General features: G+C 49.9%; 1 protein-coding gene across 1 annotated transcript; it reads right to left on the bottom strand.

Annotated features, from left to right (window-relative positions):
• Nucleotides 1-21,541: 21,541 nt before the first annotated feature.
• On the bottom strand, nucleotides 21,542-23,188 carry LOC149441600 (E3 ubiquitin-protein ligase TRIM11-like). The gene has a single exon (XM_089657136.1). The coding sequence runs from the start codon at nucleotides 23,186-23,188 to the stop codon at nucleotides 21,542-21,544; it is 1,647 nt and encodes a 548-aa protein (XP_089513262.1).
• Between the last annotated feature and the right edge of the window lie 934 nt (nucleotides 23,189-24,122).

Genomic DNA, 24,122 nt, shown 5'->3' with positions numbered 1-24,122 from the left:
GATGGAGGCAGGGAGTCCCTCGCATTCCTTGGCACAAATGGCCCATAGCATGCTCGGTTGCTTGCGTAGCGACAGCCGAATTATAACCATCAGACAGAGGGATGACTTTTGGCTGTCCACCTTGTTGGACCCTCGCTACCGTTCCAAAATGGTGGCCTTTTTCACACCTGCTGAGAGGGAGGCCAAAATTACGTACTATAAAAACCACCTATGTAGTCAGTTGGTCTCTGCCTTTCTGCGCCAACGTCCATCCTCAGACACTGTGGGCCCTGTGCGCTCGCGTTCCGCTGCCATGGCAGCAGGGGAGGGGTGGGGTGGTACCAGTGGCAGCTCCACCAGCAGCGTGGGTCCCTGTACGGCCTCCCATTGCTGCTGTCTCCATCACCACACTCTGCCATGTGCCACTTTCAGGTCTCCTCACACTGCTGCTGGGTTCCATTTTGTCATAGGGTGCTGTATGGCCTCCCATTGCTGCTGCCTCCACCGCCACACTGTGGCTCCAAACTCTGGTTTTGGCCCCGTGACTGCCCAAGTGAGTGAAGTGTGCAGTGATTCTAAGATCGACGGCACTCATCTGCATGTCATACTGACTGACAGTATTATTTCTCTTCCCCAGCAGACTCCAAGGGCATTTAAATGAAAGGTACAGTGTTCTGCACTAATATAAAGGCTCTCTGAAGCCTAGAAACACCCTTTTTATAAGTTAAATTCACAGCGAATATATTCGACTCAAATCAAATTTTTTCCACGAATTCGCCGAATCAGTCGAATCAAATTTTTGAATACTTCTCTCATCACTAGTTGGAACCTTCACTACAGGAAGGCTCTTGCAAAAACCACAAACAGACTTGTGGTATGAATAAGGCTTGTGATCCCATGGTGGTCTGGGGAGATCCAGCAACAGATTCTCAAATTGCCCCTGCAGACGGGGCCACACAAGGCTGGTCTCGACCCAGACAGTTTTCCAAATCGCAGACACAAACCATGATGAGGCTTGAAGCTTGCTTGGAGGTCTTGGAGAATGTGGTCTTCAGGGAGATAAATTAGAGGGAAGCCAGGACGTAATCTGCAGAGAAGGTGGTTGATTGGTGAGGTCTTCCTCCGATCAGTGGTTGGAGTGGGATCCCAGGAGCGGGCATGGAGATGTGGTCGTCTGCCCGAGCTTGGCTTACACGGCTGATGAGGCAACGGGAACATCTCACCGCGGCATATAAGAGGCAGAGGAAAAAGAGAAGCATCAGGACTAGAGATGAGCGAATCGAACTAGGCGAAGTGGAATTCGTTTCGAATATTAGGAAAATTTCGATTCGCGCCGAATCCGAAAATAAGCAGACTTCGGATGCGCGAATCAAAATTTTTCCTAAAATGGCGGCGACATGTGCGGCGACGGAGCGGGGATCTCTGGGAAGGCGCGCAGACAAGGCGCGCTGACCCATAATGCATTCATTCATGACATGTGATCGCATTAGCCAATCAGCAGCCAGCCAGCCAGCACTGTGTAATGGTCGAGCTATAAATTGCGGCCATTTTAGAATTCTCCATTAGCCTCCAGTCATTCAAGAGAGGCAGACCTGTCTGTGTAACAGAATCATTACTTAGGGACACAGAACCGTTACTTAGGGCCACAGAATCGTTACTTAGGGACACAGAACCGTTACTTAGGGCCACAGAACCGTTACTTAGGGACACAGAACCGTTACTTAGGGCCACAGAACCGTTACTTAGGGCCACAGAACCGTTACTTAGGGACACAGATTTGTTACTCAGGGACAGACACAGAATTGTTACTCAGGGACAGACACAGAATTGTTACTCAGGGACAGACACAGAATTGTTACTCAGGGACAGACACAGAATTGTTACTGAGGGACACAGAATTGTTACTCAGGGACAGACACAGAATTGTTACTCAGGAACAGACACAGAATTGTTACTCAGGGACAGACACAGAATTGTTACTCAGGGACAGACACATAATTGTTACTGAGGGACACAGAATTATTACTGAGGGACACAGAATTGTTACTCAGGGACACAGAATTGTTACTCAGGGACAGACACATAATTGTTACTGAGGGACACAGAATTGTTACTGAGGGACACAGAATTGTTACTCAGGGACAGACACATAATTGTTACTGAGGGACACAGAATTGTTACTGAGGGACACATAATTGTTACTCAGGGACACAGAATTGTTACTCAGGGACACAGAATTGTTACTCAGGGACAGACACAGAATTGTTACGGAGGGACACAGAATTGTTACGGAGGGACACAGAATTGTTACTCAGGGACAGACACAGAATTGTTACTGAGGGACACAGAATTGTTACTCAGGGACAAAGAATTGTTACTGAGGGACACAGAATTGTTACTGAGGGACACAGAATTGTTACTCAGGGACAGACACAGAATTGTTACTGAGGGACACAGAATTGTTACTCAGGGATACAATTGTTACTCAGGGACACAGAATTGTTACTCAGGGACACATAATTGTTACTGAGGGACACAGAATTGTTACTGAGGGACACAGAATTGTTACTGAGAGACGCAGAATTGTTACTCAGGGACACATAATTGTTACTCAGGGACAGACACATAATTGTTACTGAGGGACACAGAATTGTTACTCAGCGACAGACACAGAATTGTTACTGAGGGACACAAAATTGTTACTCAGGGACACAATTGTTACTCAGGGACACAGAATTGTTACTCAGGGACACATAATTGTTACTCGGGGACAGACACAGAATTGTTACTGAGGGACACAGAATTGTTACTGAGGGACACAGAATTGTTACTGAGGGACACAGAATTGTTTCTCAGGGACAGACACAGAATTGTTACTGAGGGACACAGAATTGTTACTGAGGGACACAGAATTGTTACTCAGGGACACAGAATTGTTACTCAGGGACAGACACCGAATTGTTACTCAGGGACAGACACAGAATTGTTACTGAGGGACACAGAATTGTTACTGAGGGACACAGAATTGTTACTGAGGGACACAGAATTGTTACTCAGGGACACATAATTGTTACTCAGGGACAGACACATAATTGTTACTGAGGGACACAGAATTGTTACTGAGGGACACAGAATTGTTACTGAGGGACACAGAATTGTTACTCAGGGACACAGAATTGTTACTCAGGGACAGACACAGAATTGTTACTGAGGGACACAGAATTGTTACTGAGGGACACAGAATTGTTACTGAGGGACACAGAATTGTTACTCAGGGACACAGAATTGTTACTCAGGGACAGACACAGAATTGTTACTGAGGAACACAGAATTGTTACTCAGGGACACAGAATTGTTACTCAGGGACACAGAATTGTTACTCAGGGACAGACACAGAATTGTTACTCAGGGACACAGAATTGTTACTCAGGGACACAGAATTGTTACTCAGGGACAGACACAGAATTGTTACTCAGGGACACAGAATTGTTACTGAGGGAAACAGAATTGTTAGTCAGGGACAGACACAGAATTGTTACTGAGGGACACAGAATTGTTACTGAGGGACACAGAATTGTTACTGAGGGACACAGAAGTGTTACTGAGGGACACAAAATTGTTACTCAGGGACACATAATTGTTACTCAGGGACAGACACAGAATTGTTACTCAGGGACACAGAATTGTTACTCAGGGACACATAATCGTTGAATTAAAGAGTATGTCAGACAACACGCAGAGGAGTGGCAGAGGAGGCAATGTTTTAGGAGCGAGCAGACGTGGCAGCAGAGGAAGGGGTCGAGGCAGCACTAGTCGCAGCCAGAGGCCAGTGCTCCCGGTGTCATCCAGCGGTTGTGTCTCCACCGACAACCCTGCCGTCATCGATTGGTTGGCTCAGTCGTCTTCCTCTTCCCAGGTCACCTCTGACACCTACAGCCAACGGTCGGTGTGTAGGTCAGACACAACCGTTAGTTGGCATGGCCCGGGAGCAAGCCCACTGAAATCACGTGTCCTCTACCTGCCCCTGTCCTTTGCTGTTCCCTCACCAAGCGAAGTATCGCATGCTGTGGGCTCAGCCCCACTGTACAGTGAGGAAGAGCTAACAGAGGGCGGTCAGGAACGGGGGGAGACATCCGCCTCTTCAGCAGCCAGGCGAAGAAGTACTGGCGAGGAGAGTGGCTCGGTAGCCGGTCTAGAGACAGGTCTGTCTCCTGACCCACACGCAGCCGAGGGGGCTAGTAGTGAGGCGGAGACCGTACTTGATGATGAGGAGGTTGATCGCACTTGGCAGCCTCGTCGTCATCAGGCAATTTCTTCCGCATCATCAGGAGAAGAGGGTGCCAGCTTGGCAGCGAGCAAAACAGTCGGTGGGTTGCCCAGGAGGCAGCAGGGTCGCAGCAGTGTCAGTGGAGGCAAACGGCCACGGAGTAGAGCACCAGCTCCACTGCAGCCTACCACCACGGCCAGTAGTGGTGCCGGTGCGCACGGAGGAAGTAGCAGTCAGCCAGTGAGGAGTAGCGGGGGCAAAGTTTCCTACTCGGTGGTGTGGCAATTTTTCGTCAAGCCGCCCAAGGAAGTAAACGTAGCCGTATGTTGACTATGTGGCCAGAAAGTCAAGCGTGGCCAGGGGGCCCATGTTGGGACTACAGCGTTGCGTCAGCATATGCAGCGTCGCCATTCGGTGGCCTGGGAAAACCGTGATAAAGATACGGCGGTTCTGCCTGCCCCAGCCCCCGCTCCATCACCCGCTCCGTTACTTGCTCCGTCACCCGACGTCAATCGCCCTCTATCAGCCAGTCAAGGCTCCAACACCTCTGCTGAGGGGAGTTGTCGCTCGTTGGCATCTTCCGCTCGTTCAGATGCTCCTTCTCCTGCTACTCCTCTTCACGGATTCCGTCAGCAGTCTTTCTTGGAATCCGTATCCAAGAGACAACAGTTTGCGAGCACGCACCCGACGGTGCAAAAGCTGAACGTCCTCCTGTCCAAGTTGCTGTTGCTGCAGTCCCTCCCTTTCCAACTGGTGGACTCAGCACCTTTCCGAGAAATGATGGCTTGTGCCGCGCCGCGGTGGAGAGTGCCAAGCCGGCATTTCTTCGCCAAAAAGGCAGTGCCAGCCCTGCATTCACATGTAGAAGAGATGGTGGGCCAGTCTTTGAGCATGTCGGTCTCTGCCAAAGTGCACGGCAGCGCCGACGTGTGGAGCTGTAACTACGGTCAGGGACAGTACATGTCATTTACGGCCCACTGGGTGAACGTGGTGCCGGCACAGCCGCACCAGCAACTTGGACAGGTCACGACGCTTTTGCCTCCACGTTTGCACGTCCTTGGTCCAGCAAACATGTCCGCCTCTACCACCTCTTCTTCCGCCGTGTCCTCAGCCGCCACCCCCGTGCCAAGTCCCATTACCCGACCGGCATATCACATGTGCAGGGCGCAACGGTGTCATGCTGTGCTGCACCTGGTATGCCTTGGCGAACGTAGTCACACAGGGGAGGAACTTCTGAGTGTAATGAACAGAGAAATCGACAGATGGCTGTCTCCGCGCAAACTGAAAATCGGAACCAGGTTGACCGACAACGGAAAGAACATGGTGTCTGCTCTGCGTCAAGGAAGGTTGTGACATGCGCCATGCATGGCTCACGTGTTCAATCTGGTTGTCAAGCGGTTCCTAAAATCCACCATCCCACTGCAAGACATCCTTAAAATGTCACGTAAACTTTGCATGCATTTCAGCCATTCCTACACCGCAAAGAACACCCTCCTTGAGCTGCAGCGGCAGAACGGAATTCCACATCATCGCCTGATCTGCGACGTTGCAACAAGGTGGAATTCAACCCTACACATGTTAGACCGCCTTTACGAGCAGCGAAAGGCCATCACCGATTTCCTGATGTTACAAGCGGATAAAGGTACTCCCTGTGTAACTTCGATGTCAGCCTTTGGCAGCTCATGCGTGACACCTGCCGCTTGCTCAGGCCCTTTGAGGAGGCCACGCTATTCGTGAGTCGGCAGGACTATGGGATGAACGACGTCATTCCTCTGTTGCACGTCCTGGAACAAATGCTGTTAACAATGGCTGGTCAGGGTGCGGTAGACGTGGCGCACAGATCTCAACGCCACATGACCCCTGTGGGGGCAGGACAGGAAGAAGAGGAGGAGGTAGAGGAGGACATTGGTGCTCAGGAATTATTGAGTGAAATGGGTGGTTTTTCCACTCAGCGGACAGGAGTGGAGGAGCAGGAGCATCTGGTAGAGGAGGAGGAGGAGGAGACAGAGGACCCAGACGCACCGTGGCAGTATGCTGTGGAGATGGAGGCAGGGAGTCCCTCGCATTCCTTGGCAAAAATGCCCCATAGCATGCTCGGTTGCTTGCGTAGCGACAGCCGAATAATAACCATCAGACAGAGGGATGACTTTTGGCTGTCCACCTTGTTGGACCCTCGCTATCGTTCCAAAATGGTGGCCTTTTTCACACCTGCTGAGAGGGAGGCCAAAATTACGTACTATAAAAACCACCTATGTAGTCAGTTGGTCTCTGCCTTTCTGCACCAACGTCCATCCTCAGACACTGTGGGCCCTGTGCGCTCGCGTTCCGCTGCCATGGCAGCAGGGGAGGGGTGGGGTGGTAGGAGCAGTGGCAGCTCCACCAGCAGCGGCTGCCTCAGTCTGCAGTCGATGATGAGTAGCTTTCTTCACCAGCGCAGTGAGGAAACTACTAACCAGCCGCAGCAGCAGCAGCAGCAGCAGCATCAGGTGGACCTGGAGCAGGAGCTCAAACAACAGGCTTGGGCCTACTTGGACAGCACCCTGCCAACCGAGGTAGACAATCCCCTTGACTACTGGGCAACGAAACTTGACCTTTGGCCCCAACTAGCTGAATTTGCCCTTGAAAAGCTGTCATGCCCGGCCAGTAGCGTGGCATCGGAGCGCGTGTTTAGTGCGGCAGGAAGTATTGTAACTCCGCGGAGGACACGACTGTCCACCCAAAGTGTGGAGAGACTCACGTTTGTGAAAATGAATCAGGCGTGGATTAGTCTGGATTTCAAACCACCAGTTCCTGACACAACTGACTAAATCCGCCATGAATCATGCCCCTGCCATGTGCCACTTTCAGGTCTCTTCACACTGCTGCTGTGTTCCATTTTGTCATAGAGTGCTGGCAGATTACGGGCCTCCCATAGCTGCTGCCAGGCCCCTAATCTGCCATGGGCCCCTGTACCGCCTCCTCACGCTGCTGCCAGGTCCACAGTGTGTCATGCCATGTGCCACTTTCAGGTCTCCTCACACTGCTGGTGTGTTCCATTTTGTCATAGGGTGCTGGCAGATTACGGGCCTCCCATAGCTGCTGCCAGGCCCCTAATCTGCCATGGGCCCCCGTACCGCCTCCTCACGCTACTGCAAGGTCCACAGTGTGTCATGCCATGTGCCACTTTCAGGTCTCCTCACACTGCTGCTGTGTTCCATTTTGTCATAGGGTGCTGGCAGATTACGGGCCTCCCATAGCTGCTGCCAGGCCCCTAATCTGCCATGGGCCCCCGTACCGCCTCCTCACGCTGCTGCCAGGTCCACAGTGTGTCATGCCATGTGCCACTTTCAGGTCTCCTCACACTGCTGCTGGGTTCCATTTTGTCATAGGATGCTGGCAGATTACGGGCGTCTCCCATTGCTGCGGCCAGGCCCCTAATCTGCCATGGGCCCCTGTACCGCCTCCTCACGCTGCTGCCAGGTCCACAGTGTCTCATGGGTCCCTGTACCGCCTCCCATTGCTGCTACCTCCATCGCCACACTCTGCCATGTGCCACTTTCAGGTCTCCTCACACTCCTGCTGGGTTCCATTTTGTCATAGGATGCTGGCAGATTACGGGCCTCACATTGCTGCGGCCAGGCCCCTAATCTGCCATGGGCCCCTGTACCGCCTCCTCACGCTGCTGCCAGGTCCACAGTGTGTCATGGGTCCCTGTACTGCCTCCCATTGCTGCTGTCTCCATCGCCACACTCTGCCATGTGCCACTTTCAGGTCTCCTCACGCTCCTGCTGGGTTCCATTTTGTCATAGGATGCTGGCAGATTACGGGCCTCACATTGCTGCGGCCAGGCCCCAAATCTGCCATGGGCCCCTGTACCGCCTCCTCACGCTGCTGCCAGGTCCACAGTGTGTCATGGGTCCCTGTACCGCCTCCCATTGCTGCTGTCTCCATCGCCACACTCTGCCATGTGCCACTTTCAGGTCTCCTCACACTCCTGCTGGGTTCCATTTTGTCATAGGTTGCTGGCAGATTACGGGCGTCTCCCATTGCTGCGGCCAGGCCCCTAATCTGCCATGGGCCCCTGTACCGCCTCCTCACGCTGCTGCCAGGTCCACAGTGTCTCATGGGTCCCTGTACCGCCTCCCATTGCTGCTGTCTCCATCGCCACACTCTGCCATGTGCCACTTTCAGGTCTCCTCACACTCCTGCTGGGTTCCATTTTGGCCTAGGGTGCTGGCAGATTACGGGCCTCCCATAGCTGTTGCCAGGCCCCTAATCTGCCATGGGCCCCTGTACCGCCTCCTCACGCTGCTGCCAGGTCCACAGTGTCTCATGGGTCCCTGTACGGCCTCCCATTGCTGCTGTCTCCATCGCCACACTCTGCCATGTGCCACTTTCAGGTCTCCTCACACTCCTGCTGGGTTCCATTTTGTCATAGGATGCTGGCAGATTACGTGCCTCCCATTGCTGCGGCCAGGCCCCTAATCTGCCATGGGCCCCTGTACCGCCTCCTCACGCTGCTGCCAGGTCCACAGTGTGTCATGGGTCCCTGTACCGCCTCCCATTGCTGCTGTCTCCATCGCCACACTCTGCCATGTGCCACTTTCAGGTCTCCTCACACTCCTGCTGGGTTCCATTTTGTCATAGGATGCTGGCAGATTACAGGCCTCCCATTGCTGCGGCTAGGCCCCTAATCTGCCATGGGCCCCTGTACCGCCTCCTCACGCTGCTGCCAGGTCCACAGTGTCTCATGGGTCCCTGTACGGCCTCCCATTGCTGCTGTCTCCATCGCCACACTCTGCCATGTGCCACTTTCAGGTCTCCTCACACTCCTGCTGGGTTCCATTTTGTCATAGGATGCTGGCAGATTACGTGCCTCCCATTGCTGCGGCCAGGCCCCTAATCTGCCATGGGCCCCTGTACCGCCTCCTCACGCTGCTGCCAGGTCCACAGTGTCTCATGGGTCCCTGTACCGCCTCCCATTGCTGCTGTCTCCATCGTCACACTCTGCCATGTGCCACTTTCAGGTCTCCTCACACTGCTTCTGGGTTCCATTTTGTCATAGGTTGCTGGCAGATTACGGGCCTCACATTGCTGCGGCCAGGCCCCTAATCTGCCATGGGCCCCTGTACCGCCTCCTCACGCTGCTGCCAGGTCCACAGTGTCTCATGGGTCCCTGTACGGCCTCCCATTGCTGCTGTCTCCATCGCCACACTCTGCCATGTGCCACTTTCAGGTCTCCTCACACTGCTGGTGTGTTCCATTTTGTCATAGGGTGCTGGCAGATTACGGGCCTCCCATAGCTGCGGCCAGGCCCCTAATCTGCCATGGGCCCCTGTACCGCCTCCTCATGCTGCTGCCAGGTCCACAGTGTGTCATGCCATGTGCCACTTTCAGGTGTCCTCACACTGCTGCTGGGTTCCATTTTGTCATAGGGTGCTGGCAGATTACGGGCCTCACATTGCTGCGGCCAGGCCCCTAATCTGCCATGGGCCCCTGTACCGCCTCCTCACGCTGCTGCCAGGTCCACAGTGTCTCATGGGTCCCTGTACGGCCTCCCATTGCTGCTGTCTCCATCGCCACACTCTGCCATGTGCCACTTTCAGGTGTCCTCACACTGCTGCTGGGTTCCATTTTGTGATAGGGTGCTGGCAGATTACGGGCCTCACATTGCTGCGGCCAGGCCCCTAATCTGCCATGGGCCCCTGTACCGACTCCTCATGCTGTGACATTGCAACAAGGTGGAATTCAACCCTACACATGTTAGACCGCCTTTACGAACAGCGAAAGGCCATCACCGATTTCCTGATGTTACAAGCGGATAAAGGTACTCCCTGTGTAACTTCGATGTCAGCCATTGGCAGCTCATGCGTGACACCTGCGCTTGCTCAGGCCCTTTGAGGAGGCCACGCTATTCGTGAGTCGGCAGGACTATGGGATGAACGACGTCATTCTTCTGTTGCACGTCCTGGAACAAATGCTGTTAACAATGGCTGGTCAGGGTGCGGTAGACGTGGCGCACAGATCTCAACGCCACATGACCCCTGTGGGGGCAGGACAGGAAGAAGAGGAGGAGGTAGAGGAGGACATTTGTGCTCAGGAATTATTGAGTGAAATGGGTGGTTTTTCCACTCAGCGGACAGGAGTGGAGGAGCAGGAGCATCTGGTAGAGGAGGAGACAGAGGACCCAGACGCACCGTGGCAGTTTGCTGTGGAGATGGAGGCAGGGAGTCCCTCGCATTCCTTGGCACAAATGGCCCATAGCATGCTCGGTTGCTTGCGTAGCGACAGCCGAATAATAACCATCAGACAGAGGGATGACTTTTGGCTGTCCACCTTGTTGGACCCTCGCTATCGTTCCAAAATGGTGGCCTTTTTCACACCTGCTGAGAGGGAGGCCAAAATAAAGTACTATAAAAACCACCTATGTAGTCAGTTGGTCTCTGCCTTTCTGCGCCAATGTCCATCCTCAGACACTGTGGGCCCTGTGCGCTCGCGTTTCGCTGCCATGGCAGCAGGGGAGGGGTGGGGTGGTAGGAGCAGTGGCAGCTCCACCAGCAGCGTAGGTCCCTGTACGGCCTCCCATTGCTGCTGTCTCCATCGCCACACTCTGCCATGTGCCGCTTTCAGGTCTCCTCACACTGCTGGTGGGTTCCATTTTGTCATAGGGTGCTGTATGGCCTCCCATTGCTGCTGCCTCCACCGCCACACTGTGGCTCCACACTCTGGTTTTGGCCCCGTGACTGGCCAAATGAGTGAAGTGTGCGGTGATTCTAAGATGGACGGCACTCATCTGCATGTCATACTGACTGACAGTATTATTTCTCTTCCCCAGCAGACTCCAAGGGCATTTAAATTAAAGGTACAGTGTTCTGCACTAATATTAAGTCTCTCTGAAGCCTAGAAACACCCTTTTATAAGTTAAAATCGCAGCGAATATATTCGACTCAAATCAAATTTTTTTCACGAATTCGCCGAATCAGTCGAATCGAATTTTTGAATACTTCGCTCATCTCTAGTGATAATTTTACAATATAAATATCTCATTCAAAATAAATAAATAAATACATACCGTATTTTCCGGCGTATAAGACGACTTTTCAACCCCTGAAAATCTTCTGAAAAGTCGGGGGTCGTCTTATACGCCGGTGCGAGCCGGTGTCAGGTCGGCACTTTTTCAAAGGGGCTGCGTGGCGCCGCCCCCCCTCCTCCTCCAATGGACACTAAGTACAGGGGTATGCAGAGGGGCTGCTGTACCTTACCTGGCTCCGGTCCCACGAGGATCCAGTCCAGGAAGCGCGACTGCTCCTTCTTTCAGTTTGGCCGCTCGATGGTCACGCGGCCGCTCGGCTCCGCCTCCTCACCGGTGATTGGACGCCAGCACTGGAAAGGCACACAGGCGACCAATCACTGGCGAGGAGGCGGAGCCGAGCGGCCCCGCGAAAATCGAGCGGCCGAACTGGAAGAAGGAGCAGCCGCTCCTCTCCCCCACTGACACTAACGATGGGGCACTGTTCCTCCCCCACTGACACCAACAGTGAGGCACTGTTCTCCCCACTGATACCAACGATGGGGCACTATTCCTCCCCCACTGACACCAATGATGGGTCACTATTCTCCCCACTGACACCAATGATGGGGCACTATTCTCCCCACTGATACCAATGATGGGGCGCAATTCCTCCCACTGACACCAATGATGGGGCGCAATTCCTCCCACTGACACCAATGATGGGGCGCAATTCCTGCCACTGATACCATTGATGGTGTGCTATTCCTCCCACTGACACCAATGATGGGGCACTATTCCTCCCACTGACACCAATGATGGGACACTATTCCTCCCACTGATACCAATGATGGGACACTATTCCTCCCACTGACACCAATGATGGGGCACAATTCTTCCCACTGACACCAATGATGGGGCACTATTCCTCACACACTGACACTAATGATGGGGCACCATCATTGGTGTCAGTGGGAGGAATAATGCCCCATCACTGGTATCAGGGGGAGGAATAGTGCCCCATCATTGGTATCAGTGGGGGGAATAGTGCCCCATCATTGGTATCAGTGGGAGGAATAGTGCCCCATCATTGGTATTAGTGGGAGGAATAGCACCCCATCATTGGTGTCAGTGGGAGGAATAGTGCCCCATCATTGGTGTCAGTGGGAGGAATAGCACCCCATCATTGGTGTCAGTGGGGGAATAGTGCCCCATCATTGGTGTCAGTGGGAGGAATAGTGCCCCATCATTGGTATTAGTGGGAGGAATAGTGCCCCATTATTGGTGTCAGTGGGAGGAATAGCACCCCATCATTCGTGTCAGTGGGAGGAATAGTGCCCCATCATTGGTGTCAGTGGGAGGAATAGCACCCCATCATTGGTGTCAGTGGGAGGAATAGTGCCCCATCATTGGTGTCAGTGGGAGGAATAGTGTCCCATCATTGGTGTCAGTGGGAGGAATAGTGCCCCATCATTGGTATCAGTGGGATTAATAGTGCCCCATCATTGGTATCAGTGGGAGGAATCATGCCCCATCATTGGTGTCAGTGGGAGGAATAGCACCCCATCATTGGTGTCAGTGGGGGGAATAGTGCCCCATCATTGGTATCAGTGGGAGGAATAGTGCCCCATCATTGGTGTCAGTGGGAGGAATAGCACCCCATCATTGGTATCAGTAGGAGGAATAGTGCCCCATCATTGGTGTCAGTGGGAGGAATAGCACCCCATCATTGGAATACCATATTGAAATCAAATCTGATGTTTTTTCATTTTTATTTGGTGTGTGTTGGAGGAGGGGTAGTCTTATACGGCGAGTATAGCTCAAACCCTATATTTTAACAGGAAAAGTAGGGGGTCGTCTTATACTCCGGAAAATACGGTACGTAAAGTCCAATGTGCAAATTGTGCAAAAAAAAAAAAAATTATATATACCGTATTTTTCGCACCATAAGACGCACTTTTTTCCCCCCAAAAAAAGGGGGGAAAATGTCAGTGCGTCTTATAGAGCGAATATAAAGCGGCCGGTCCGGTATTTTTGCGGCCACCATGTCAGAATACCGGGCCGGCCGCTCAGCTGTTGTCTCCTGCAGGGCCTTACCTGTTCCTCGCTCCAGCGCTGCACAGTCTTCCCGCGCTGGCTTCTGTGACAGCCGGGTGCCCACTGCGCATGTGCTGCGCTTTGTGAATGATCCGGTGTCTTCTGGGACACATGAAAGGTCCCAGAAGGCGCCGGGCCATTCACAAAGTGAAGCGCTTCTCGCACCTGCGCAGTGGGCACCCGGCTGTCACAGAAGCCGGCCCGGGAAGAAGAGGGAAAGGCAACTCCGCGGAAGTGGGAGCGGGTACCTGTCAAATTCAGGTACCCGCTCCCCCTCCCTCCCCAAAGGTCAGCAGTCCTGGTCATCCCCTTCACTGTCCGCAGTCTCTGGTCATCCCCTGCACTGTCTGCAGTCTCTGGTCATTCCCTGCACTGTCCGCAGTCTCTGGTCATCCCCTGCACTGTCTGCAGTCTCTGGTCATCCCCTGCACTGTCTGCAGTCTCTGGTCATTCCCTGCACTGTCCGCAGTCTCTGGTCATCCCCTGCACTGTCTGCAGTCTCTGGTCATTCCCTGCACTGTCTGCAGTCTCTGGTCATTCCCTGCACTGTCTGCAGTCTCTGGTCATTCCCTGCACTGTCTGCAGTCTCTGGTCATTCCCTGCACTGTCTGCAGTCTCTGGTCATTCCCTGCACTTTGTCCGCAGTCTCTGGTCATCTCCTGCACTGTGTCCGCAGTCTCTGGTCATCTCCTGTACTGTGTCCGCAGTCTCTGGTCATCTCCTGTACTATGTCCGCAGTCTCTGGTCATCTCCTGTACTGTGTCCGCAGTCTCTGGTCATCTCCTGCACTGTGTCCGCAGTCTCTGGTCATCTCCTGTACTATGTCCGCAGTCTCTGGTCATCTCCTGCACTTTGTCCGCAGTCTCTGGTCATCTCCTGCACTGTGTCCGCAGTCTCTGGTCATCTCCTGTACTATGTCCGCAGTCTCTGGTCATCTCCTGCACTGTGTCCGCAGTCTCTGGTCATCCCCTGTACTATGTCCGCAGTCTCTGGTCATCCCCTGTACTGTGTCCGCAGTCTCTGGTCATCCCCTGTCCTGTGTCCGCAGTCTCTGGTCATCTCCTGTACTGTGTCCGCAGTCTCTGGTCATCCCCTGTACTGTGTCTGCAGTCCATTGGTTCAGAATATTTTTTTTTCTTGTTTTTCACCTCTAAAACCTAGGTGCGTCTTATGGAGCGAAAAATACGGTATATAAAAAAATTAATTGAAATAAAAAAATTTAAAAAAATATATATAAATATATATGTAGTTCAACAGAAGAAAATTTGCAAAAAAGTTTTTTTGAAGTTCAGCAGGGAAAAGATGATAATAATATATTGTCCTTTCAAGCTGCTTATGGTTGTGTAGCTGGAAACATGCGGCTTCTCTTCTGAGCCTGTATAGGTATAAGGATTTCTCCCTCCTAGAGCCTCTCCTCACTCCAATGCTCAATGTATCCTCATATGACCCATAGGAAAAAAGGAATGAGAATATGGTGACAGCTCTTTGGATCTCATCTTGAGAATTGACAGCAACAGATTCCAAATGCAAATAGCACACTTGAAATGAACTCTGGACCTTTTATCTGCTCATTGTAATTGGGATAAGGAGGGAATAACACACACCTGGCCATGGAACAGCTGAGAAGCCAATTGTCCCATTACTTTTGGTCCCTTAACAAGTGGGAGGCACATATGCAAAGTGTTGTCATTCCTACACCGTTCACCTGATTTGGATGTAAATACCCTCAAATTAAAGCTGACAGTCTGCAGTTAAAGCACATCTTGTTCGTTTCATTTCAAATCCATTGTGGTGTATAGAGCCAAAAATGTTAGAATTGTGTCCATGTCCCAATATTTATGGACCTGACTGTATATATATTGGAATTTACGCAGATTTTACTTTCTGACCGCCCATCACATTTCTCAAGGTGCTAAAATACCAGGACAGTACAAACACTCCCCCCCCCCCAATGACCCCATACAGGCCCTCAAAATCCAATGACCACCTTTAGGCTTTCAAAGAGCACATTTCCTCCTATCACTTCCTCATTACCTATCACAGTTTCAGAGGTTCTAAAATGCCAGGACAGTACAAACACCCCAAATGACCCCTTTTTGGAAAGTAGACACCCCAAGGAATTTGGTAAGAGGCATTGTGAGTATTGTAAGATCTCATTTTTGTCACAGGGTTTTGAAAAAGAAAAGAAAAAAAAAATGTTTGTTTTCTTTCTTCGTATTCCAAAAACATGTGGCAACAAATGAGATCTGCAAAATACTCACCATGCCTCTTATCAATTTCCTTGGGGTGTCAACTTTCCAAAAAGGGGTCATTTGGAGGGGGAGGGGTGCCTTTACTATCCTGGAATTTCAGGGCCAACATCAGAACTTTCTGCCCCACATCACCCATTCTTGAAGGCCGAGCCTTTACTGACACTTTTTGTTTACATTAAAAATATGTTTTTTTTTGCTGGAAAATTACTTTGAACAAAATATTATATATGTTTTAAAGCAGATGCCCTAAAGAATAAAATGGTGGGTGTTGAAATTTTGTATGTTACACAGTATATGCGCAGCAATTTTTCAAACGCAAATCTTTTGGGAAAAATACACTTTTTCAAATTTTAATGCACAAAAACACAATATATTGTTTGATAAAATATAAAAGATGATGTTATGCCGAGTAAATAGATACCAAACATGTCATGCTTTAAAATTGCGACAAAGTACATACATTTTTATTATCGATAGGCAACGCTTTAAAAGCCTTTACAGGTCACCAATTTATATTTACACAGGAGGTCTACTGCTAGAATTACTGCCCTCGATCTGACGTTTGCGGCGATACCTCACATGCATGGTGCAACTGCTGTTTACATACTGGCACGGGGTCAACACTTGCGCATGCAGGTGCGTGGTGGTGAGGATGCTTTTTTATTTCTTAGTTGTTTTGATTTTTTTAAATTATTTTTTCACTGTCCCTTTCATTTTTTTTTATCACTTTTATTGTTATCCCAGGGAATGTAAATATCCCGTGACTGCAATAGGCAGTGACAGGTACTCTTTTCTGAGAAATCTGGGGTCTATCCAACTTTAGATCTCTCCTCTGCCCTTCCATCATCTCATCTCTCCAAGATCGCTGTGATCAGAGGCTTTCCCAATTTACAAATGGCGCTGTTAAAGTGCGGTGAAAGGGAAATGACAAAATGTTCATAGCTTCCGGTTCCTTAGAACATAGAGATGATTGGAGGCATTCTGGTCTCTGATCAGCTCTATGGTCAGCCAGCAGAACTGCCGGCTGCATTCTCAGATTCCCCTGTGGGACAAGGGAGCCCAAGAACACTGTGGGAGGGGGTGATGTCTCATCCCACTGCTTGTAAAAACATTTCAACAGCTAGTTGGCCACTAGGATTGCTTTTACATGAAAGCCGCTCGCCAGCTAAAAAAAACGGTCCCAGGATGACGTCTGTAGCTGCAGCCATCACTCCGGTATAACCACTCAAAGTCCAGTGCCGTACCAGTACATTGCTGGTCCATGTTGGACATATATGTAACAGCAGAGAACACGGACATACGATGAATCGGGTCTGTGGACCAATATGGCCGCCATTCATTCTTTTCTGTAATGCCCATGTTGAGGGTTCGGCCCAAAAAAAGTTTTAAATTCAGAAGCCGTGATAGGTTTCCATGCGAATTGTCCAGCAAGAGCTGAATTTGGGTGGCGGCCATGTTTTGTTGTGTATAAATTGCCTTGGCCCACAATCCATTGCTACAAATCTTCCAGAAAAACAGCGGAGGGGCTAAGCACTAGTGCTGGCCGGGGTGATGGCTGCAGCTACAGACGTCATCCTGCGATCGTTTCTTTCATCTGGCGGTCGGTTTTCATGTAAAAACAATCCTAGCCGCTAATTAGCCGCTGGATCACTTTTACAAGCAGCGGGATGGGACTCCACCACTCCTTCGGCTGCCTTCCAAGGTTTTCTTGGGCTCTCCTGTCCTACAGAGGAATCTGAGAATGCAGCCGGCAGTTCCACTAGCTGACCATAGAGCTGATCAGAGACCAGAATGGCTCCAATCATCTCTATGGTCTAAGAAATCTGAAGTTACGAACATTTCATCATTTCTGTTTTGCCGAATATAAACAGCACCATTTGTAAATTGGGAAAGCATCTGATCACAGCGATCTTGGTGAGATGAGATGATGGAAGGGCAGAGGAGAGATCTAGAGTCTGATAGACCCCAGATTTCTCAGAAAAGAGTACCTGTCACTGCATATTGCTATCACAGCATTCCCTGTGATCGAAAAAAAAATGAAAGGGTCAGTGTAAAAATAACTAAAAAACCCCAAAAAATTAAAAAAAAAATTCACACAAGCGTCACTCCAATGGCGGTATGTAAACAGAGATTGTACCATACATGTGAGGTATCACCGTGAACTGAATATTGTTTTTTAACATTCTTTGCATTGGTATATGTTCCCCCCGGCAATGCCCCGCCCCCTTTCCCCCCATGCCCTTTATGTGACCATCTCTCTATTAGCCTTAGAAAATGGGTTCAATTAACTCCCAGAAGGTGCCCCCCACAGATGTGATTGGGGTTCAGGAAATGTGACACTCCCTTCAAATATTATTTCTTTGCTGACTTTTTATATTTTAGATGTAACATTTGTTGTCTTGCTTTTGTAGCGCTTACCCCACAGGAGCCGCTATTGATGACGGATCCTCTGTTCTGCCACGACTCTTAGAGCTGCTTGGTCCCCACTGACACACCCGGTTGTAGGTTGGAGCCCGTGTAACCCATGCGTTAGTAAGCTGCCACTCTATGACACTACACAGAGAGTAGGCCAAGCAACTGGAGTAGGTGAGATGAATGTAGTAAAGCAATGCTGATAAATATTTCATAACTCAATGAACAAGCAAGCACACAGGGTTACAGATGCTGTACTAGATTGGCAATGCCTGATAGGCCGCCCTATAACCGGAACAATGTTATACCAAATTATAATGGACACAAACAGGGCTACAGTATTGCCATCAATGACACCAAGAAAATAAAGGTCCTCATGTGTACTCCATGCATACAGCCCCAATAGTGGCCGGACATATGTGCTCCTGACAAAGTTGTACCCCTGGAGGTGGCTATGAAGTATTGGTGCCTAATTGCCAGTTTTGGCTAGCTTTAGTTGGGGCCCTTCTGAAGGTGGTGTACATGTAGCTGTCCCTTTTAGAGTGTGCAGTAGATAACTAGTGGGTTGCTGAATAAAGAGCCGTCTCTATTGCCCTAACTATGTTAATGTTGGGATAAACACGGATGGTCAGCTCACCCCTCCTGGCACACAGAAATCCAGTCCAGATCACTTGGCAGTCTGCAGTTCTATGAAGTCAGGTCCCAGAATCTCAGCTCTGGTGTAGGCACTCACACCAGCAGCAGGTCTCTCCAGCCTTGGGTTCTGTCATGGCAGGAGACCTCTCAGCCTCTCAGTACATTGAACCTTGGGTGGGCACAGACACCCCAGCGATGGGTCTGCACTTCTCCAGGTCCCGGCACACAAGAAGCTCACAGTGGCTCAGGCTCTTGGCACTGTGGTGTGGGGGTGTATATAGAGAATGTGTCAATGGAATGGAAGGGTTTTTTGAGGCACAACTCACACAAAATATATTATATTACCATTTCAGATACTTTATTCCAGAAGAATCATGAAGTTATAAATTCATTGAGAACAAAGCTTTCAGATAACCTCCATTTGTCATCATTATTTGTACATAATGTATCCATTTCCAGAACGTATGGTCATCTCCACCCCCACACATTCATTTCTACAAACTCCTCCCATTTTTATTCTATGACTGAACTCGACACGTTTCCTGGATTGGGATCCACTTCTTCAGGGAGAAGAATAATGGAGGATTGTTTAAGAATCAACACAACAAAATGTTCCAAAAATGAAGAAAACACAGAAATGTATAGATTGCTACATTTGTATACAACAATGTCAGAGTGCCCATGCTGTGGCTGCAGATACCTGGAAACCACCAGGGGAGGTGCTACACCATGATAGGAAATTCTATTGGGGGGACCAACACGGGGCCGAGGCTAGCCCCGCCCTCTAAGATGATCCTTCTCTTCCATAGAAATGCTGGAAGGAGCCCCCTTCCATAGCTATCTTGTGTAACACGGCAAGTACTAGAAAGAGGAGAATTCTAAGATGAAAGCAGAGATAGATTCAGAACATCCATGTCCTCCATCTCTAAAGACCATTTCCAATATCTCATAGAATCCAACATCGTTTCTTCACGACTTCCCGCCCACACCAATTCTCACATTCCCCCTACATGTACCAATCACCATTGTTTTACTAGAAAAAGACTTAGAACCCCTAAATATTATATATATATTAAGAAGAGACCCGAGAGAATAAAATGGTGGGTGATGCAATTTTTTTGTCACACGGTATGTACACTGCAATTTTTCAAACGCAATCTTTTGGGAAATAATACACTTTAATGAATTTTAATGAAAAAAACACACAATATATAACCCGTTTTTGGTGACATAACAAGTAAATAGATACCTAACATGTTACGCTTTAAAATTGCGCACATCTGTAAAATGGCAACCAAACTACGGAACTTTAAAATCTCCATAAGTGAGGATTTAAACATTTTTAGGGGTTACCAGTTTGGAGTTACAGAGGAGGTCTGGAGCCGCCATCATTGCTCTTGTTGTAACGTTTGTGGTGATACCTCACATGTGTGGTGGGAATGCTGTTTACATATGTAGGTGAATGAAGGAGATGTTCTATTACAGTCCATGCCAAGACAAAGACTTGATTTCTAGTTGTGGATGGTGTGGGGAAGGAGGAGAACCCCGGCTGGCTTTTCCTACTATAGGGGGTTCTTGGACAAGGAGTGAGGGCCAATCTGTACCAGGGACACAGACATAGAAAGATCTGACAGGGGCCCCAAACCTTCCCCTTCTTTACTCCACTAAACATAGGATTCTTATTTCACTCTGTGTTTCTGTTGGAGAGTTCCCCTCATTTCCTGTCTAGGAAAATGTTGTCGCCGGGACAGGAAGTGAGGAGAAATCTCTCTATTGGAGCCCCAGATAGGAAACACCTGACCGGGGATCTAATCCTGACCCACTCGGCCTACAAACTAAGTCTTCAGTCCCACTGGATCCCACTTTGTAATCTGGAAACGTCACTTGAAGTCGCTCGATTCCAAAGTCGGATGTCAGTGCGACTTCAGGTGCGACTTGCAGGACATCTGTGTGACTTTATATACAAGTCTATGCAAGTCGCAGCTGAACTTGGAATAAGTAGTGCAGGAAGAACTTTCATAATCGGTGCGACTCGGATGGAGGGGGATTTGTACCGGTATGACCGCTTCCATTGTGGACAATAGAGTGCCACTTGTCATGTGATGAGAAACTATCAACTCACATGACGAGTCGCACCGCTGTGACCGGGGACTAAGAAACACAGTCTGGGCTCTCTGGTACATCAGATTATTTCTTTCAGTAGTAAATCTGTAGAAGACGTCTTCATATATTTCCTCTCAGATTGTTACATTTATTTCCATCTCTTTGTAGTATAGATTGTATGGAGGAGGGGGAGGGGCAGAGAGAAGAGGGAGGAGAGGTGACCTCATCCTAACCCATCACAGTGACCGCACCCCACCCTCTATGTCTGATCATGGTTCCACCCCACACAGAGGGGCTACATGGGGGAGGGGCAGGAAGCAGGGGGATGGACAGAGAGAAGAGGGGGGGGGGTAGCTTCATCCTATCCCATCACAGTGACCACACCCCACCCTCTATGTCTCATACCCCATACAGAGGGACCAAGTGGGGGGAGGGACAAAGAGTAGGGGGAGGGGAAGAGTGGAAAGGAGATCCCATCCTATCCCATCACAGTGACTGCACCGCACCCTCTATGACTGATCATGGTGCCACCGCACACAGAGGGACCACATGAGGGGAGGGGCAGAGAGGAGGGGGAGGGGCAGAGAGGAGATGTCTGGTGTCATACACTGTGATAACTTAAAAATTAAGTAATTTGTCAGATTGTCAATGGATAGATAGATTGCATCATCGCTGACCATTAGGACCAATGTTATTGTGACTCCAGTAATTGGACAGAAATTCCACCCAATCACAGAGATCGGTGACAGAGGGAGAAATCTCACATTTATTTATAATACAAAAACTTTCAGGAAGCCCCGCCCACCTCTATATACTATTGGGTGAATATAAAATTAATTCCAATTCTTCATCTGACATCAACAGACTGTGGGCGGAGTTCTCACATCCCCCCCCCCTCCCCCCACCTATCTTTATACAACCTTCCCATACATATACCCCAGCATGGAGGGGCTCAGTGAAGGTGGTGGTGAAGGTGTGGAGGTGTCGGATCGGGTCACACAGATCATAGAAGGAGATCCGCCCGGCCTCATAATCCAGATATATCCTGACTCTGTTACTGGAGGGATTGGGGGGTAATGGGGTCTCATCATAATCATGTATCACTGCATACTGATCACCTTCCCTGTCCAAACCCCAGGACTTGTTATTCCATCCAATCTCTGACCCCCCTCCTCTCCGGTCTATACTGGGGTAACACATCCCGACTGTCCAGCTCTCTGACCCCCCGACATCCACTTCCCAGTAATGTCTCCCTGAGGAGAACCTCTGACTGCTCATCACCTGAGGACAATCTTGAAATCTCTCTGGTGTTTCTGGACAATTCTGGTCTATATCTGACCTGGATACAGTTTTCCCGTCATCTGATATCTGTAGATCATTACCAGCTGTGTTTCCATCCAGTAATATGTCTGCAGGTTCCTGTATATAGAAGGATACATTTCCCCCTGTTATTATATCAGATAAACCTGTGTGTAAGACCCCCGCCACATCCAGCCCCCCTCCATCATGGAGGAGTTCCTCATGTCTCTCTCTGTCCTCATCATCTCCATCCTCAGTATAACACAAGTCACCTGTGTCTGATTCCTGTAGGACAGTCAGTGGATCCGTCATGTTACACATCTCCTCAATGTCACGCATCTTCCTGGACAGCTCCTCCTTCTTTATTTCCAGATCCCGGATGAAGATGGAGACCCGCTCTGCCCTCCCGGAGATGTCCCTCAGGACTCTCTTCTCCAGGTCTTCCAGACGTCTCCTGAGGTCTATAAACAGGGCAGTGACTCTCTCAGTGTCACCAGCTTCTTCTTCTTCTACTTTCCTTCTGTGTTCCTGCAGACTCTGGACTCTTTCCTCCATCTCCTCTCTCTTTGTCAGAAGTTTCTGCAGAACGTTCCTCAGTGTCTCCTTCTTCTTCTCAGAAGCCCCATCCAGTGACACCATCTTATGTCCTGTGTGTTCTCCAATCAGACAACAAGACACACAGATACAGGTCTCATCCTCAGTGCAGAAATACTTCAAGACTTCCTTATGGACGGAGCATTTCCTGCTCTCCATGGACAAGGTGGGGTCACATAAGATGTGTTCTGGGGACTTTTTGTGGACTTTCAGGTGTTTATCACACAGAGAAACCTCACAGTGTAGACAGGATCTAACAGCAGGTACAGGAGACTCCACACAGTAAGTACAGAAGACCTTGGAGTCCTCCTGACCTGGCTGAGCAGATGAGAAGTTCTCCGCTATGTTACGTAGTTTCATGTTCTTCTCCAGTGTAGGACGACCCGGAAACTTGTCTCTGCATTCAGGACAGGAATATCCTCTGGATCCCTCCTGTGTATCCAGCACACGATCAATACAGAGCCGGCAGAAGTTGTGTCCACATTTCAGGGTCACAGGATCGGTATAAATGTTCAGACAGACGGAACATTCCAGCTCAGCTCTCAAAGCAGAAGACGCCATCGCTGAGAGCAGAAGAGAAACGAAACTGAAAGTCTCTGACACCGAGAGGAATGCAGTGGAGGAGGGGTGACACCCTCCTACACAGGGTGAGGCTGTACTGGGTGAGTATTATAGGACACGGAGATCAGAGTACAGGAGGAAGAAGCTTTTATTTGCAGTAGTCATGATAATCGCACCTCCCAACATTGCAGGACAGAGAACGAGGGAAAGACGGATGTGGGGAGACGTGAGGAGCACTAAGTGCATTGAGATGGGAAGTGGAGGTGACTACATGATGCTGAAAAGGGATTCGGTTCTATAGAGTCTGAGTTCACACTATACACTGCGTATACTGCAGCCTGTGTACCCCCAAAACATGTCTTCATTATTGCACCAACACCCCAACATGCAGAGAGTAATGGTGGTAGTCACCCCATCTAGGCAGGTGCAGTCTGTACTCCCCACTGCAGGTGGCGCTTGACTGAAGTGGCAATGCAGAAGGGGAAGGAAGTTGTGAGGAACTTGGTTCCTCTATGACTTCCTGCAGTCACAGGGAGATATTTGTCTGATTGGACATTGGTGCCCCATGTGATCCTAGCGACCATCTTGGGTCAGGCAGAAGCAGAACCTATTTAAGACTCCAGCTTTTGGGTTTGGCACACTTTATGTGAATGGCTAGTGTAGGGACAGGATCCCCGTCTGACATGATCAATGTGTCACAAATTCACCCACATGCCACGCCCTGTCAGGGCTCCCGGGTATGACCAGAGGTGTGTGACTGACGCAGGGAAACGCAGACTTCAGTTATGTTATAAATATAATTTATTAACACTAACAATACAAACATAAACGCAGTGCAATACTAAAACATAACACAGTGCAAACAAACCAAACCAACCACCCACAGATAACTGTACATACAATGCAAGCGTCGTCAGGCAGGCCGGGTCAATAT

This window comes from Staurois parvus, unplaced genomic scaffold (genome assembly GCF_062004578.1).
Source record: "Staurois parvus isolate SC_StPar_1 unplaced genomic scaffold, SC_StPar_1.0 ptg000966l, whole genome shotgun sequence".
Classification (NCBI taxonomy): Eukaryota; Metazoa; Chordata; class Amphibia; order Anura; family Ranidae; genus Staurois; species Staurois parvus.
The sequence above is the reverse complement of the archived record's forward strand: the minus strand, read 5'-3'. Positions and strand labels throughout refer to the sequence as shown.

Coding starts and splice junctions, on each gene's coding strand:
- LOC149441600 (XM_089657136.1), bottom strand. CDS start 23,188: ATGGCGTCTTCTGCTTTGAGAGCTGAGCTGGAATGTTCCGTCTGTCTG.